Raw genomic sequence first — 13,451 nt, 5'->3', positions numbered from 1 at the left:
AATAGTATAGAAACAGGAGTGGGCCATTCAGCCCCTGAATAAGAAAAAAAAAGAATGGCCTGTTAACAGATTATAAATAAAGCAGACTCATTGTTTTCAATCTTGTAAGTACCTCTTTGCTCCATGCACTTCCATTTCACCAAAACAGATATACACAGACTTCAATGTGGAGTTCCAGCTTAAAAGAAAAAAAAAAGCACAACCAACAACTAAAAGTCTAATCAAAATACCAGACAGTAGTGGCTAATGCATGCCATCCTTGTGCTTACCATTGAAGTGAAAATATTACTGACGTGGCTCTTTGTCAGAGAGGTTCCTGAATCAGACAGTTTTAGTGTTGGAAGTACTATTTTGAAAATGAAAATAATGCCCCTCCAGGACGCAAACAAGATTTCTTTTCAGTACTAAGGATAAAAGGGAAGAACTTGACAGCACTACTGATGAGAATTGCCAGCAGCAGATCCCATTATCAGGTTGAGCCACAAGACTCAAAAAAAAATTGTTCCTAAGAATATACTTATGCTCCTCTTGAAGTATGCTAAATTGGGGGTTTGGGGGAGGAAAAACAGTTGAGCACCAGTTGAAAGACTGATCTGGGCATCGCTCCGCTAAACTATATCTTTCCTCTCAAAGATCAAAAGCAGTTCATGAAGACGCATATAAAAGGAGAAAAAATATTGCGACATAATAAAAAAAATCCAAATAAAAAGTTTCAGCCATCAATCAGAACTCCCATTGGTGATGGGCTCATTTGGTTTCCTATTATTTCCCATTAAATGGTACATCACAAAGCACATTCAAATATGTACGAGTTAGGCATCAGAATGCCAACTCTTTCCACTCACTCTGCACTTTTTCCGTCATTGGAGGGAGCAGTCAGATATCTATTGAAGTCAGTCAATTGCAGTTCCCTCAAATTACCTTCTTTGAATGGACATTGGAGGTTGAATGTGCCTGCTCTACAGGACCATCTCCTTCACCAACCCTGGGTGGAATTGGTGAATCAGTTCTCACCACAAACTCGTGGTGAGAACTGATTCTATACACTTTCAATAATACATCAAGTTGTTGTGGTATCATTGCTGGACATTCTTTTTCATTTGTGGTTTTCCATTTGTCTGTGTTTTCAAGGGAATGAGATGTTTTATTCACTTCTGGATAGTGCAGCCTCAAAGGGGGCAGGGAGTTGCAGTGCCAATCAATATAAACAACATCCTTGTTGTCAGACTCCTTCTGCCAACACACAATGAACAAGGTCATCTATTACACTATGGGCCTCAACTTGCTCAATTTCACATACTAGCAAAAACAAGTGAAGGCTAGCTTACAATGCTATGGGAGAAGCAGGCTCAATTCTGTAGTCCCATACTCAATAACTAAACATTATACAATTAATAAGGCAATGAGGGCAGAATTTGCCTCAGTTGATACCAGGGTCAATCTATACCCCATCCCACGTCTTAATTTCTTGATAGGGTGGCAGGGAAGTAGTTTTACGCCACCTACTCAAGTTACGCCAGGAATGATAGGATTGACTTTACCAGATGGCTCATCCTTAATTCAATATGAATCATGTTAATAGGGCATCACCCCCACCCCCCCAATAAAACATCTGGCACAACATTCCTCCCTTGCTTACCACAATTTATCTCATTCGTTGTTTGTGGGATCTTACCATGTTATAAACGTATTATAGTGACACTGCACACTCTTGTCTGTGTGCAAATTGGCTGCTGAATCTTGCTACATAAAACAGCAACTGCATTTCCAAAGTAATACATTAGATATGAAGTACTTTGGGATGTCTCAAGGATGGGTCAAGTGCCTATAAAACTACAAGTTTGTTCTTTCTTTACTTGGATTCATGTTAGTAAAAAGAGTGGTAGTTATGCAAGGTGACATCTTCTCCCTGACCTATAAGTTAATGGTGTCAGAGAAATATCTATCCAGGACATGAGAATATTTGTATCCTTCTTAGTAACATGAGATTGCTATTTCATGAGACGTTAAGGGAAGCTGCTATGGAATTCTCAGCAGTAAATGCCTTGGCAAACTCAATTCTAGCGGGTGCCGGTGTGCTCATGTCAGAAGATGCAGTTTCTATTGTACAATTCATTCAGTCTTTTTCTCTCCTCCTCTGACTGCTTCCCTCTCTCCGTAGCAGGAAAATGTGACACTTTAACTAGCCCTAGTGTTGCCAGGATTCTTGAAAAAACAGAAGGAAAGCAAAAAAGCAGGCAAATCTCTGCTTTTTAGTGCTACTGGAAAGTTATGCTATAGGAGTGGCATTTCACCATCTTATGGCCTTGAGATTTACGGTGATTGGAACAAAGCAGAATTAAAGACAAAAAAAGACATTTATTAACTGTAAATCATTTCAATGTGTCTTATATTCCTAAATAATCACAGCAAGCCATTTAAACTTCATGTTTGCTTGAACCAATAGTCATTTTCATAGATCAATACAATTACTGTACAGACTCCTGAGGTGGTTATAGTGTAGACTGTAGGTCTCTCAGATTAGACACAATGGTTTAGAGAACTGTTACATTATTGGAGGAGATGAGAAACAATCCCATGAGGGGGTTACCCCAAAAAGCTGTGGAGGCTGAGTCATTGAATACATTCAAGGCTAAGTTAGACAAATTTTTGATCAGCAAGGGAGTCAAAGGATATGGGGAAAGGAAGGGAAAGTGGATTTGAGGTAAAAATCAGATCAGCCATGATCTCATTAAATGGCGGAGCAGGCTCGAGGGGCCGAATGGCCTACTCCTATCTCTTTTGGTCTTATGGTCTAAGGTTTTAGATGGAAATTCTTTTTTCCTGGGGAGATGCAATACATAACTAGACTAGTGGAATAGTATTTTTAATTCAAAAAGCCAATAGTGCATATATTCTAAAAAATATGCTGAAGAGCTGTTAAATTGGACTTTGGAGAAATTGCACTAGAGAAATGAAGTTTCATAAGATGCAATTATTTTTTCCTTTCCAAACTAACTTTGAAAAGGTGGCTCAGTTGTAATGCCATCTACAGGCCATCAGAAGGAATTGATGTTTGAGTAGCAGCAAATTTGCTGAATTTAAAACTAAACAGTCAAGCTTGCATTGATGCAAATGATAAATAACATTTGGGTACATTAGTTTAAATGTCCAATCTCAGTTTACTGGATTTTCAGGACCAACAGAATGCTTTGGAGAAACAGCTCATGATACAATGGAAAACAGTAAAGCATTTCCACATCTGTAACCCCATTGAAACTCAGATTTAAAACAAGATTCCCACACTGGTTGCGTGAACAAGAAACCATGGAGCACCCAGGTGCCTCGAGAAGACAATCTACATAACATGCATGACAGTCACTTTAGGGCATCTTCAAAAATGTAACGCACAGGACAATTTGGATCCCTCCAGTTAGACTGGAGACTCGTCATTTTGGAAGGAGGGAAAAAAAAATTATATTTTTTAAATTGAGAAATCAAGGTGAAGGATAAAAACCACAATACAGGGCACTACTAGAATAATAAAAAAACCCAAAGTAAATAAAAGTATTTTAAAAGGCTTTTTAGTTCACTGTTCTCTGGGGAGGGGTCATCTGATTTATACCAGCTAACTACTTTATACAGCTAAAACCACCATTGCATTTACTTTTTCCCCAGTCAATTAAATTTAGAAATTTCCCAATTGTTCTAAGACTCAAAAGGGTATTCATAGGGACTTCTAATTCTCTTTAAAAAGAAAGGGAACAACTTAGATTCCTGTTGCTGCACTTTCTTTTCAGTCAGGGAGACAAGAAAAATGTTTCAGTATATATATCAATATAATGCTGTCACTGGGCAATTGTGTTTTTTGTAATTCTTTCTATCTTACTCTTAAATTCACCACCTGTTTTTTTAAAATCAAATTATTCAGTTCTATTGTTCCTTCAAGTTTTCTCAACAGCAGCAAATGGCACTGATATAACCCAATATATATCCAGAACAAGTCAACTCCAAATGGTCCATTGCATCTATATCTATTGTAGCTGGTTCAACTAAACTTTTGAGTACAATTTTGCATTATGCATTTAATTTTGCCCAGATTAAAAGTCTACCAATGGTTTCAACTCAAATTCATAATTTTTTTGTGGTGTGTGTTGTCCAATGTCCGGTTCTACAGTCTACACCAAACCAATAAAACAATTAAAGGAACAGTTTACATTGCAATTAAGTTTATGACTATTGCAATAAAAATTAATAATTCATTGACTAAGCAAATATAATTTGTGGCACAGGTTAAAACTGCACAGAAGTCCAATACACGAGAGGTTCACATAAGGTGGGCACACCATTGGAAGGGAGTGAAGGGGGGGATGCGACCAGTTTGATTCTCTTTTACCTTTACAAATACTCATTTGGCCATCAAATCATGTGCTACTTCATCACCAATACTTTTCCATTCAAGGACTCAATTTTCTATTTACTTCCATTGTGAACACTGAATGAACTACTACATTTAGGGGGGGGGGGGGGGGGGGAAACCTTGTGTCTAATCACATGAGCCAACCTATAGTCTTAGACTTTCCCTATAAATACAGCTAAGAGTTTTAACTCCAAGCACCGGTGATGGCCCTGATTTTGGGATAATGACTGAATATAGTGAAAATCCATTCACATCTTCCAGAAAACTTCACAGCCTGTATACAGAGAGATTGCTTCTATGTCTATGGTGAAACAGCCATATGTCAATCAATCTTACTGTACAATAAGTTAGTACATCTGTGTACCACAGACCAGGTATGTAATAGGTTTCATTTGATAGTCTAATGCGGATGTTAACAAAATTCAGCAACAGAGTGACTGGCAATATTAAAATGTAAATGCATTTCTCATTCTGAACATGGATGTTAGTGTTGAAGTCTAATCCACAGACATTCTTTGCAATCCTATTCCTAGCCCACTGAAGACTCCATTAAAGGCATTCCTTGATCCAGATTAGTCTGCAGTGTACAATGCAGCAGGAGTTCGAAGCAAGACCAAAGAATGAAAACAGTTTTGCAGAAATCCCAAGATAGCTGATATTTAAGTTCCATGGGAGTGTTGTTAGTGAGGTACTCTTGGTGATGAAGAGTAGCTTTGTTGCCAGAGGGATTAGAACTCAACTGCATCTCAACTGCTTTCACGTATCTACAATACAACCCTATATGAAAACCAATCTGTCCCACTGGCTTCCATGGATGAAGTTCCAAACAGTTTCTGCAGTGACTGTCATTTATTCCATAATTGCACGGTACAGAGATGGCTCAACATAGTCCCCGCGATATCTGGAGTTCAAAACTCGCTGTCGCTTTGACACATGGGCGACTTCTTCTTCGGCAAAAATTCCAGTGAAGCGCATGTCTGATGCGACAGACTGCCAAACAAACAAAAGAAAGGTTTTAAAAACTTTAAAAAGTAAAAGGGCTTTATGGACACTCAAGACATGTGATCTAAATCTATTTCAATATTTTTGAACAAAATAAACTTTGAAATGGTAAAACCTAAATTGCCTTCTGTACAGGTCCTGTTTTCATAACTACAATCAGCAGACTCAGGACAAAAGAACAAGTATGACAGAAGCTGTGAAATTCTCATTTTGGGGTGGGGAGCAAGAAGAGGTAGGTTTCCAAACTATACGCGAAACAAGAATGAGGAATGGGACAGAACAGATGGAGCTACATTGGGCATAGTAGTGACAAGAATAAAATATCCAGGTACTTTTTACAAGGACATTTTTGTTTGTGCCCACACAAACGTAGGCACTGCAAAGTTTTTAAATATACAGGCATAAAATTTTCCAAATGTTCATACTGGAGTCTTAATTCAATGTAAAATGTGAAAATAACAAAAATAATGGATATTTTAGGGTCAACCGAATGTATTACAACACATCACAAATAGGTGTTCTATTTGAAGATATGCTTTAGGAACCATCTATTTTAGAAGAATGGATAATTCAAAAAAGGATCCTTTGCAGGGTGTTACATTAGCAAAAATGTTTTTAAAAACTTGGTTCTGTAGCTCTGAACACCAACATTCTGAAGCCTTGGGTCTGTTAGCTGTCTACTTCATAATGAAATTGATTAGCTAACCAATAAAATGTACCACTTGTGCCCAGCACAAATTATACAGTGGAAAGAAAAAGAAAAAGAGACTTGCATTTATATAGTGCCTTTCACGATGTCAGAGCGTCTCAAGTACTTTACAGCCAATGAAGTACTTTTTGAAGCGTAGTCACCGTTGTAATGTAGGAAACGCGGCAGCCAATTTACGCACAGCAAGGTCCCACAAACAGCAATGTGATAATGACCAGATAATCGTTTTTTTTTTAAAAAGTGATGCTGGTCCCATTCAAAGACCAAGGGAGTTCTCCCTCAACCAGCACCAAAGACAGATTATCTGGTCATTTATCTCACTGCTATTTGTGGGACCTTGTGTACAAATTAACTGCTGCATTTCCTACATTACATTATTTTTATGCTGTCTAACTCCTCCTTTGGCATTCATGGAAGTTTGATATTTGTCTCAAAAGGCTGATATTTGACTCAAGTTGAAAACAAAAAAGGGATCCCAAAGATTGTGAAATCAATGGCTGCACATTAAGAGCCAGCAAGCTTCAGGCAAAACTACACATACGAACAAATTCCTCCCAAATATACTCAATATTTGGAATAGATTCTCATCAGCTATTTTCTGCATCGCTACCCATTTTATCATCTAAACAAACAAAAATTAAGTTAACCTGATTGAAGGTTATAAAGTATAGACATATATATTTTCTATAAACATGAAGTGGAACCTTTGACATGTCTTATGGAAAATATTGCCTGTGGTTATTCACTTCCTGCAGGGGACGAATAAATTGAGTGGGATCCATAATAGTGTAAACTGTACTCTGGTGGCTGGCATGGAATGTGTCTCAAAACAAAGTCTAATCTATCTCTGCTGGGTCTAAATTTATACAAACTTCACAGAATAGCTCCTAAAATTGCACATTGCTGCAATAATTGAATGATAACATACTAACCAGCCTGGACTTGACTTTTTTGGGGAGTTCCTCATTAAGAGTGTACACGTCTTCCCTCTTGACCATCAATTGAGAAGCATCTTCAAACTCCACCTGAATGGACAAGCAAATCACAGTCAGTTATGCACTGGGAAATGGAGAAAGAGCAACTTAGTCAAAATTTTAGCCCCAGGAGTGACAAGGTAGAGATAGAAAGACACATGCATTTAATATTTTTTGACTTTTGAAAACTTGCTTTATAGGACATTGGCACGTGCGCACAGACACACATTGTGTACCGAGGGCTAAGAGATTTTAAAAAATATAGAAAACCTGTGTTTTGAAGAGATCTCACTCAATTTGGTCACGATTTTGAACTAACTAATGAATTATTCAAAATTCAGCACCAAGTACAAACCTTTATATAAAATGAGTTTGGCATTACTAAACCAATTGCCTAGATTTGTGCAGTGTAGAAGGAAGCTTTGATATACTACATCAGCAATTTATTTAACATTGACGAGCAAAAGGGGAAAAATATTTCCTATGACTGTCGCCCAACTAAACACATGCAGACAATAACCTGGTTGCACATCAACTAGTTCAAACGAGCAGCCCAAAATTCAGTTTTACAATTAAGCCAAATAGCTTAAAGTATAATTCTGATCCAAATGACTAATCATTGGATCAAGTATTCCACAATAACCATTTTATGCCCCAAAAGTTCTACATACGGACAGCTATATTAAGACTAATTGCTTAAAATAGTATCAATGATACATTAAGTGATTTGTTTCTTACCTGGTAGAGCTGTATAACATGCGATGCTACAAATTGGGCTCCATATACTAGTCCGTCGGTCCATCTGACTTGTACTACCTCTCCGCCTGGAGGAGGTCCCAAACGAAGGCAGTCACGACTCTGAAAATTAGCAGTAAATACAAGAATCAAAAACTTCTACTCACATGTGTGCTGAGGAATAAAGGTTCATCTTCAGAAGAATGGAAATGTATTGACAATAGGTAAAGGATTCCAATTGCTTAGAACAGTATGTAACACTATAATGCAATATATTCAATACAAGCCATTCTTTAGTAGGAAAACCATTCAAAAGCTTTCATTCCAATGCCACCGCCACAAAAAAGGCATAGTTGAGAACTTGGAAAAACAGACAAGTGTATTTAATTCACAAGTGCCATGTTCATTATTGGCTAACAGAAGTAGTAACAAAAATCACCCTTGTGAATATCAGAAAATGAGGCCATTCGGCCCATCGTGCCTGTGCTAGCTCTTTGAAAGAGTCTTCCAATTGCTCCCCTGCTCTCTCTCAATACCCTGCAAAGTTTTCCACCAAGTATTTATCCAATTCCCTTTTGAATGTTATTATCGAATCTGCTTCCACCACCCTTTCAGGCAGTGCATTCCAGATCATAACAACTTGCTGCGTAAAATATTACTCCCTCTTGTCGCCTCTGGTTCTTTTGCAATTACCTTATATCTGTGTCCTCTGATTACCGACCCTTCAGCACTGGAAACAGTTTCTCCTTATTTATTCTATCAAAACCCTTCATGATTTCGAACACCTTTATCAACCTTCTCTGCTCTAAGGAGAACCCCAGTTCTCTAGTCTCTCCACTTACTGAAGTCTTTCATCCCTGGTATCATCTCCTCTGCACCCTCTCTAAGGCCTTCACATTCTTCCTAAAGTGTGGTGCCCAGAATTGGACACAATACCCCAGATGGGGCCTAACCGGTGTTTTATAAAGGTTTAGCATAACTTCCTTGCTTTTGTACTCTATGCCTTTTTTTTAAAAATAAAGCCCAAGGATCCCGTATGCCTTTTTTTTTTTAAGGACAGCCTTCCCAACTTGTCCTGCTACCTTCAATGATTTGTGTACGTACACCCCCAGGTCTCTCTGTTCCTGCACCCCCTTTAAAATTGTACCATTTAGTTTATATTGCCTCTCTTCATTCATCCTACCAAAATGAATCACTTCACAATTCTCTGTCACGTGTCTGCCTATTTCACTAGTCTGTATGTTCTCCTGAAGTCTGTTTACTACATTTCCAAGTTTTGTGTCATCTGCAAACTTTGAAATTATGCCCTGCATACCCAAGTCCAGGTCATAAATATATATCAAAAAGAGCAGTGATCCCAAAACTGACCCCTGGGGGACACCACTGTATATTTCCCTGCAGTCTGAAAAACAACCTTTCACCACCATTCGCTGCTTTCTGTCTCTTAGCCAATTTTGTATCCACATAGCAACTGCCCCTTTAACCCCATGTGCTTCAATTTTGCCAACAAGTCTATTATATGGTACTTTATCAAATGCCTTTTGAAAATCCATATACACAACATCAACCACACTACCCTCATCAACCCTCTCCATTATTTCAAAGAACTCAATGAAGTTAGTCAAACCAGATTTTCCTTTAACAAATCCATGCTGGCTTCATTTATTAACCCATATTTTTCCAAGTGCCAATTAATTTTGTCCCTGAATAATGTCTTTAAAAGTTTTCCCAACACCAATGTTAGGCTGACTGGCCTGTAGTTGCCTGGTTTATCCCTCTCCCCTTTTTTGAACAGGGGTGTAACATTTGCAATCCTCCAGTCCTCTAGCACCACTCCCATATCTAAGGGGGAGTGGAAGATTGCGGCCAGAGCCTCCTCAATTTCTACCCTTACTTCCCTCAGCAATTGAGGATGCATCCCATCTGGACCGGGTGACTTTTCTACTTTGAGCACTGCCAACCCTTTTAGTACCCCCTCTTTATCTATTTTATCCTTTCCAATTTCTCTACTTCCTCCTCCTTTACTGTGATATTGGCAGCATCCTCTTCTTTAGTGAAGACATATATAAAGTACTCATTTAGTACCTTAGCCATGGCCTCTGCCTCCACATGATGATGATGATGATCTTGGTCCCTAATTGGCCACATCCTTCCTTGACTACCCCTTTACTAAATATATGTTACCTGCTAATCTATTCACATAGATGCTCTTTGCCCCTCATTTCCTTTTTCAGTTCTTGGCATTCATTTGTATACTTTTTTTTCAGCTCGGTTCTCTACTGAATTATGAACACGACATTTATCATAATCCTCCCTTTTCCGTTTAATTTTAATCGCTATAATCCATGGAGCTTTAGCTTTGGATGCCCTTCCTTTCCCCCTCGTGGGAATGTGCCTATTCTATACCTGAACCATCTCCTCTTTGAAGGCCTCCCATTGCTCATTTACTGTTTTACCTGCCAATCTTTGATTCCAAGCCATCTGGGCCAGATCCCTTTTCAACTCACTGAAATTAGCCCTCCTCCAGTTGAGTAGTTTCACATTTGATTTTTCCTTGTCCATTACTATTCTAAAGCAAATGATATTGTGATCACTGTTTCCCAAATTCTCTCCCTCTGAAACATGCTCCACTTCATTCCCCAGGACTAGATCCAACATTGCTTCCTTCCTCGTTGATACTGATCAAGAAAGTTCTCTTGTACACATTTCAGGAACTCCTCCTCCTCCTCTTTGCCCTTTACACTTATTTTCCTAGTCTATATTAGGATAATTGAAGTCCTCCATTATCACTACGCTAAAGCTCTTGCGTCTTTCTGCAATTTGCTCCTCTATCTCCTTCCCACTATTTGGTGGCCTATAGTATACACCCAGCAACATAATAGCTCCTCTATTGTTCCTTAATTTTAACCAAATAGATTCTGGCTTTGAACCCGCAAGCACATCAACCCTTTTTAGTGCTGTAACAGTATCTTCGATCAATACTGCCACCCTCTCAACCTCCTTTATTCCGTCCCTATCTTTCCTGAGTACATTGTAGCCAGGAATATTAAGTGCCCATTCCTCCCCTTGTTTGAGCCAGCTCTCAGTTATTGCCACTATATCATAATTCCATATGGCTTCTCCTGTCTGCAGCTCACCAAACTTACTTACCACACTCCGTGCATTACGCACATACAATCTAAACCCATCTTTGTATGCCTCACATTTCCCCTGTCTGATTCCTCCTATTTCTGAACTAATCGTTATTCTCTTTATACGCCACTTCAATGCTTTATCCTGGTGCCCCTCCCCCTGCCAAATTAGTTTAAACTCTCCCCCACAGCACTAGTTAACCTCCCCCACAAGGACATTGGTCCCAGCCCTGTTGAGGTGCAATCTTGTACAGGTTCCTCCTCAGATGCCCCAGGAATCTGAAACCCTCCTTCCTGTACCATTTCTCCAGCCACACGTTAACCTGTCTTATTTTACTGTGGCACTGGGAGGAATCCAGAGATTACTACCTTTGAGGTCCTGCTTTTTAACTGATTGTGGGACCCCAACCCTTTTCCTACCTATGTCATTGGTTCCAACATGGACCATGACTTCTGGCTGTTCCCCCTCCCCCCCGCAAAAATGTTCTGTACCTGTTCACTGATCCTGGCACCAGGGAGGCAACATACCACGCGAGACTCACGTTGGCGGTTGCAGAAACGTCTGTCTCTCCCCGACTATCTAATCCCCTATGACCACTGCCTTTCCACACTTCGCTGTGCCCCCGTGCAGTCATTTGCCCCACGATGCCGTTGATGTGCTCTATACTGCACTCCCCCGAGGTGTTGTCCCCCTCATCGGTTTTCAACACTGAAAACCGGTTTGAGAGTGCCACACTCCCGGAGTGACTCCTGCACTGTCTGCCTCTTCCCTCCCTGCCGGATGGCCACCCACTTACTATCCTCCTGAGCTCTCTGCAGCTGTGGGGTGAACCACCTCCTAGATCGTGCGCTCCAGGAAAATCTCGGCCTCCTGTAGGTCCTACAGTGACTCCAGCCACTCCTCAAACTCAAACCCTGAGCTTGAGTTTGAGCAAATGGAGGCACTTCCTGCACACATGGTGATCCAGGACACATGAAGCGTCCTGGAGTTCCCACATGCCACAGGAATTGCAGGCCACGGGTCTCAGCTTTCCAGGCATTTTGCTTAAAAGTCTATCTACTTATATGTTGTTATTTTAGTATTTATGTTTATCAGATTTTTATTTAATGCAATTCATATCCCTTTAATGTTGGCATCCTCTACTTAGTTAATTTAAAACCCGTAGATCTAATTAATTAGATTATTTATATATTTACTGCTGCTCCTTGGTTTAAATTACCTAGCACCACGTTGCCACTCCGTATAGCAAGCCACTCCGTTTAGCAAGCCAACCCAACTTTCACCAAGTTCTGTGCTCAAAGCTTAAATATGAAAAGAGTGCATTGGAAATCTACCTTAGTCTGCACTTTAGTGCAGTGTCTTATGACCATAACAAAGACTGTTAAACAGAACTTAGTTCAAACCCCCCCACCCCCCACCCCCAATATTCATTCTGTGACATCAGGCAAGTTTTCAATAGCCAGTTCTAGATCCAGATTTACAAGAGTGAAGATCTGAGAGTTGTGCTGCGGATTGCTTGAAAATTTTATCTGCAACACTAACTTGCATTGGATGCACGACAACCCTATTACTTCAGTCACAAGTTGTTCTTCGTAACGAAAAAAAAATCTCCACCTACCACAATGTCCTCTGGATATAAGTTGTCACTGAAGGAACCATCATCAAAATTTACTTCGTAGAATGTTTCTTTACTCAATCCAACCACCTCACACTGGTAAAAGCGTCCATTCTTGTGCTTGGAGATGACCTTCTGCCCAATTTCAATATCATTCAAAGCTGATTTGGCACGCTGTGAAAAGTTAGTCATCAGAATCTTTTATAAGAACGGCATTGATATTAACTGTTCAGAAAAAGAACACGCCCAAAATCATTTAAAGTTGCTTTGCATGCCATGTTAATAATTAGGACAAGATAATACTTTACTGTAGAGTCGATATCTACTCTACTAAATTACAATAGGACTGAACTGTATTAGAATTGCATTTAAAATTCAGTGATTTCTTGCACTACGAATGATGTCCCTTCCTTCAATGCCGGTGAAAGAATAATTGGGGGAATACAAGTATATATACTATTAACTGCACAATGAGAAAAACCACTATGACTACGCCACAAAACACTCAAGTTATTGAGAAGCAAGGCTGAATAGGTTTAGCAATTCACAGTACTGGGTGTTCTGTGTTTGATTGTTTGATCAGGGGACTGTGGAAGACTAGTTGCACAGGAAGCATCAGAAGACAAATCTAGAAATTGAATTAGAAAGACAATATACAACTCACACCAAAATGGAAGTGTGCAAAAAAATTTGGAGTATCAGCAGCTTACTAGCCATGATTGGCAGTGTCATTACTGAACACCAGAATTTTCAACGGAAACATAAATTGCCATTTCTGAGTGTTTTATCTTCTCATTCAGAGCAGGCTCGGTTTTTCATTATTTAAGCAGTCGCCCAGGTGAAGTCTGCAACACTCAAGCCCACTACCACTTGTATGGCTTTGAA

General features: G+C 39.5%; 1 protein-coding gene across 3 annotated transcripts in view; it reads right to left on the bottom strand.

Annotated features, from left to right (window-relative positions):
- Positions 1-2,338: 2,338 nt before the first annotated feature.
- The window catches only part of LOC137325203 (lysine-specific demethylase 4A-like), a 62,031-nt gene continuing 50,918 nt past the window's right edge, over positions 2,339-13,451 (bottom strand). For all 3 annotated transcript variants that reach the window (XM_067990036.1, XM_067990035.1, XM_067990037.1), the window contains exons 19-22: positions 12,570-12,740; positions 7,823-7,942; positions 7,043-7,135; positions 2,339-5,389 (exon numbers count right to left, since the gene is read on the bottom strand). In XM_067990036.1, coding sequence (XP_067846137.1) covers positions 5,249-5,389; positions 7,043-7,135; positions 7,823-7,942; positions 12,570-12,740 — 525 coding nt within the window. In that variant the 3' untranslated portion in view covers positions 2,339-5,248. The remainder of the gene's footprint in view (positions 5,390-7,042; positions 7,136-7,822; positions 7,943-12,569; positions 12,741-13,451) is intronic.

The sequence above is a fragment of the Heptranchias perlo genome, chromosome 9 (genome assembly GCF_035084215.1).
Source record: "Heptranchias perlo isolate sHepPer1 chromosome 9, sHepPer1.hap1, whole genome shotgun sequence".
NCBI classification, from domain to species: Eukaryota; Metazoa; Chordata; class Chondrichthyes; order Hexanchiformes; family Hexanchidae; genus Heptranchias; species Heptranchias perlo.
Note: the sequence above shows the minus strand (reverse complement) of the source record. Positions and strands in the feature narration are given on the sequence as shown.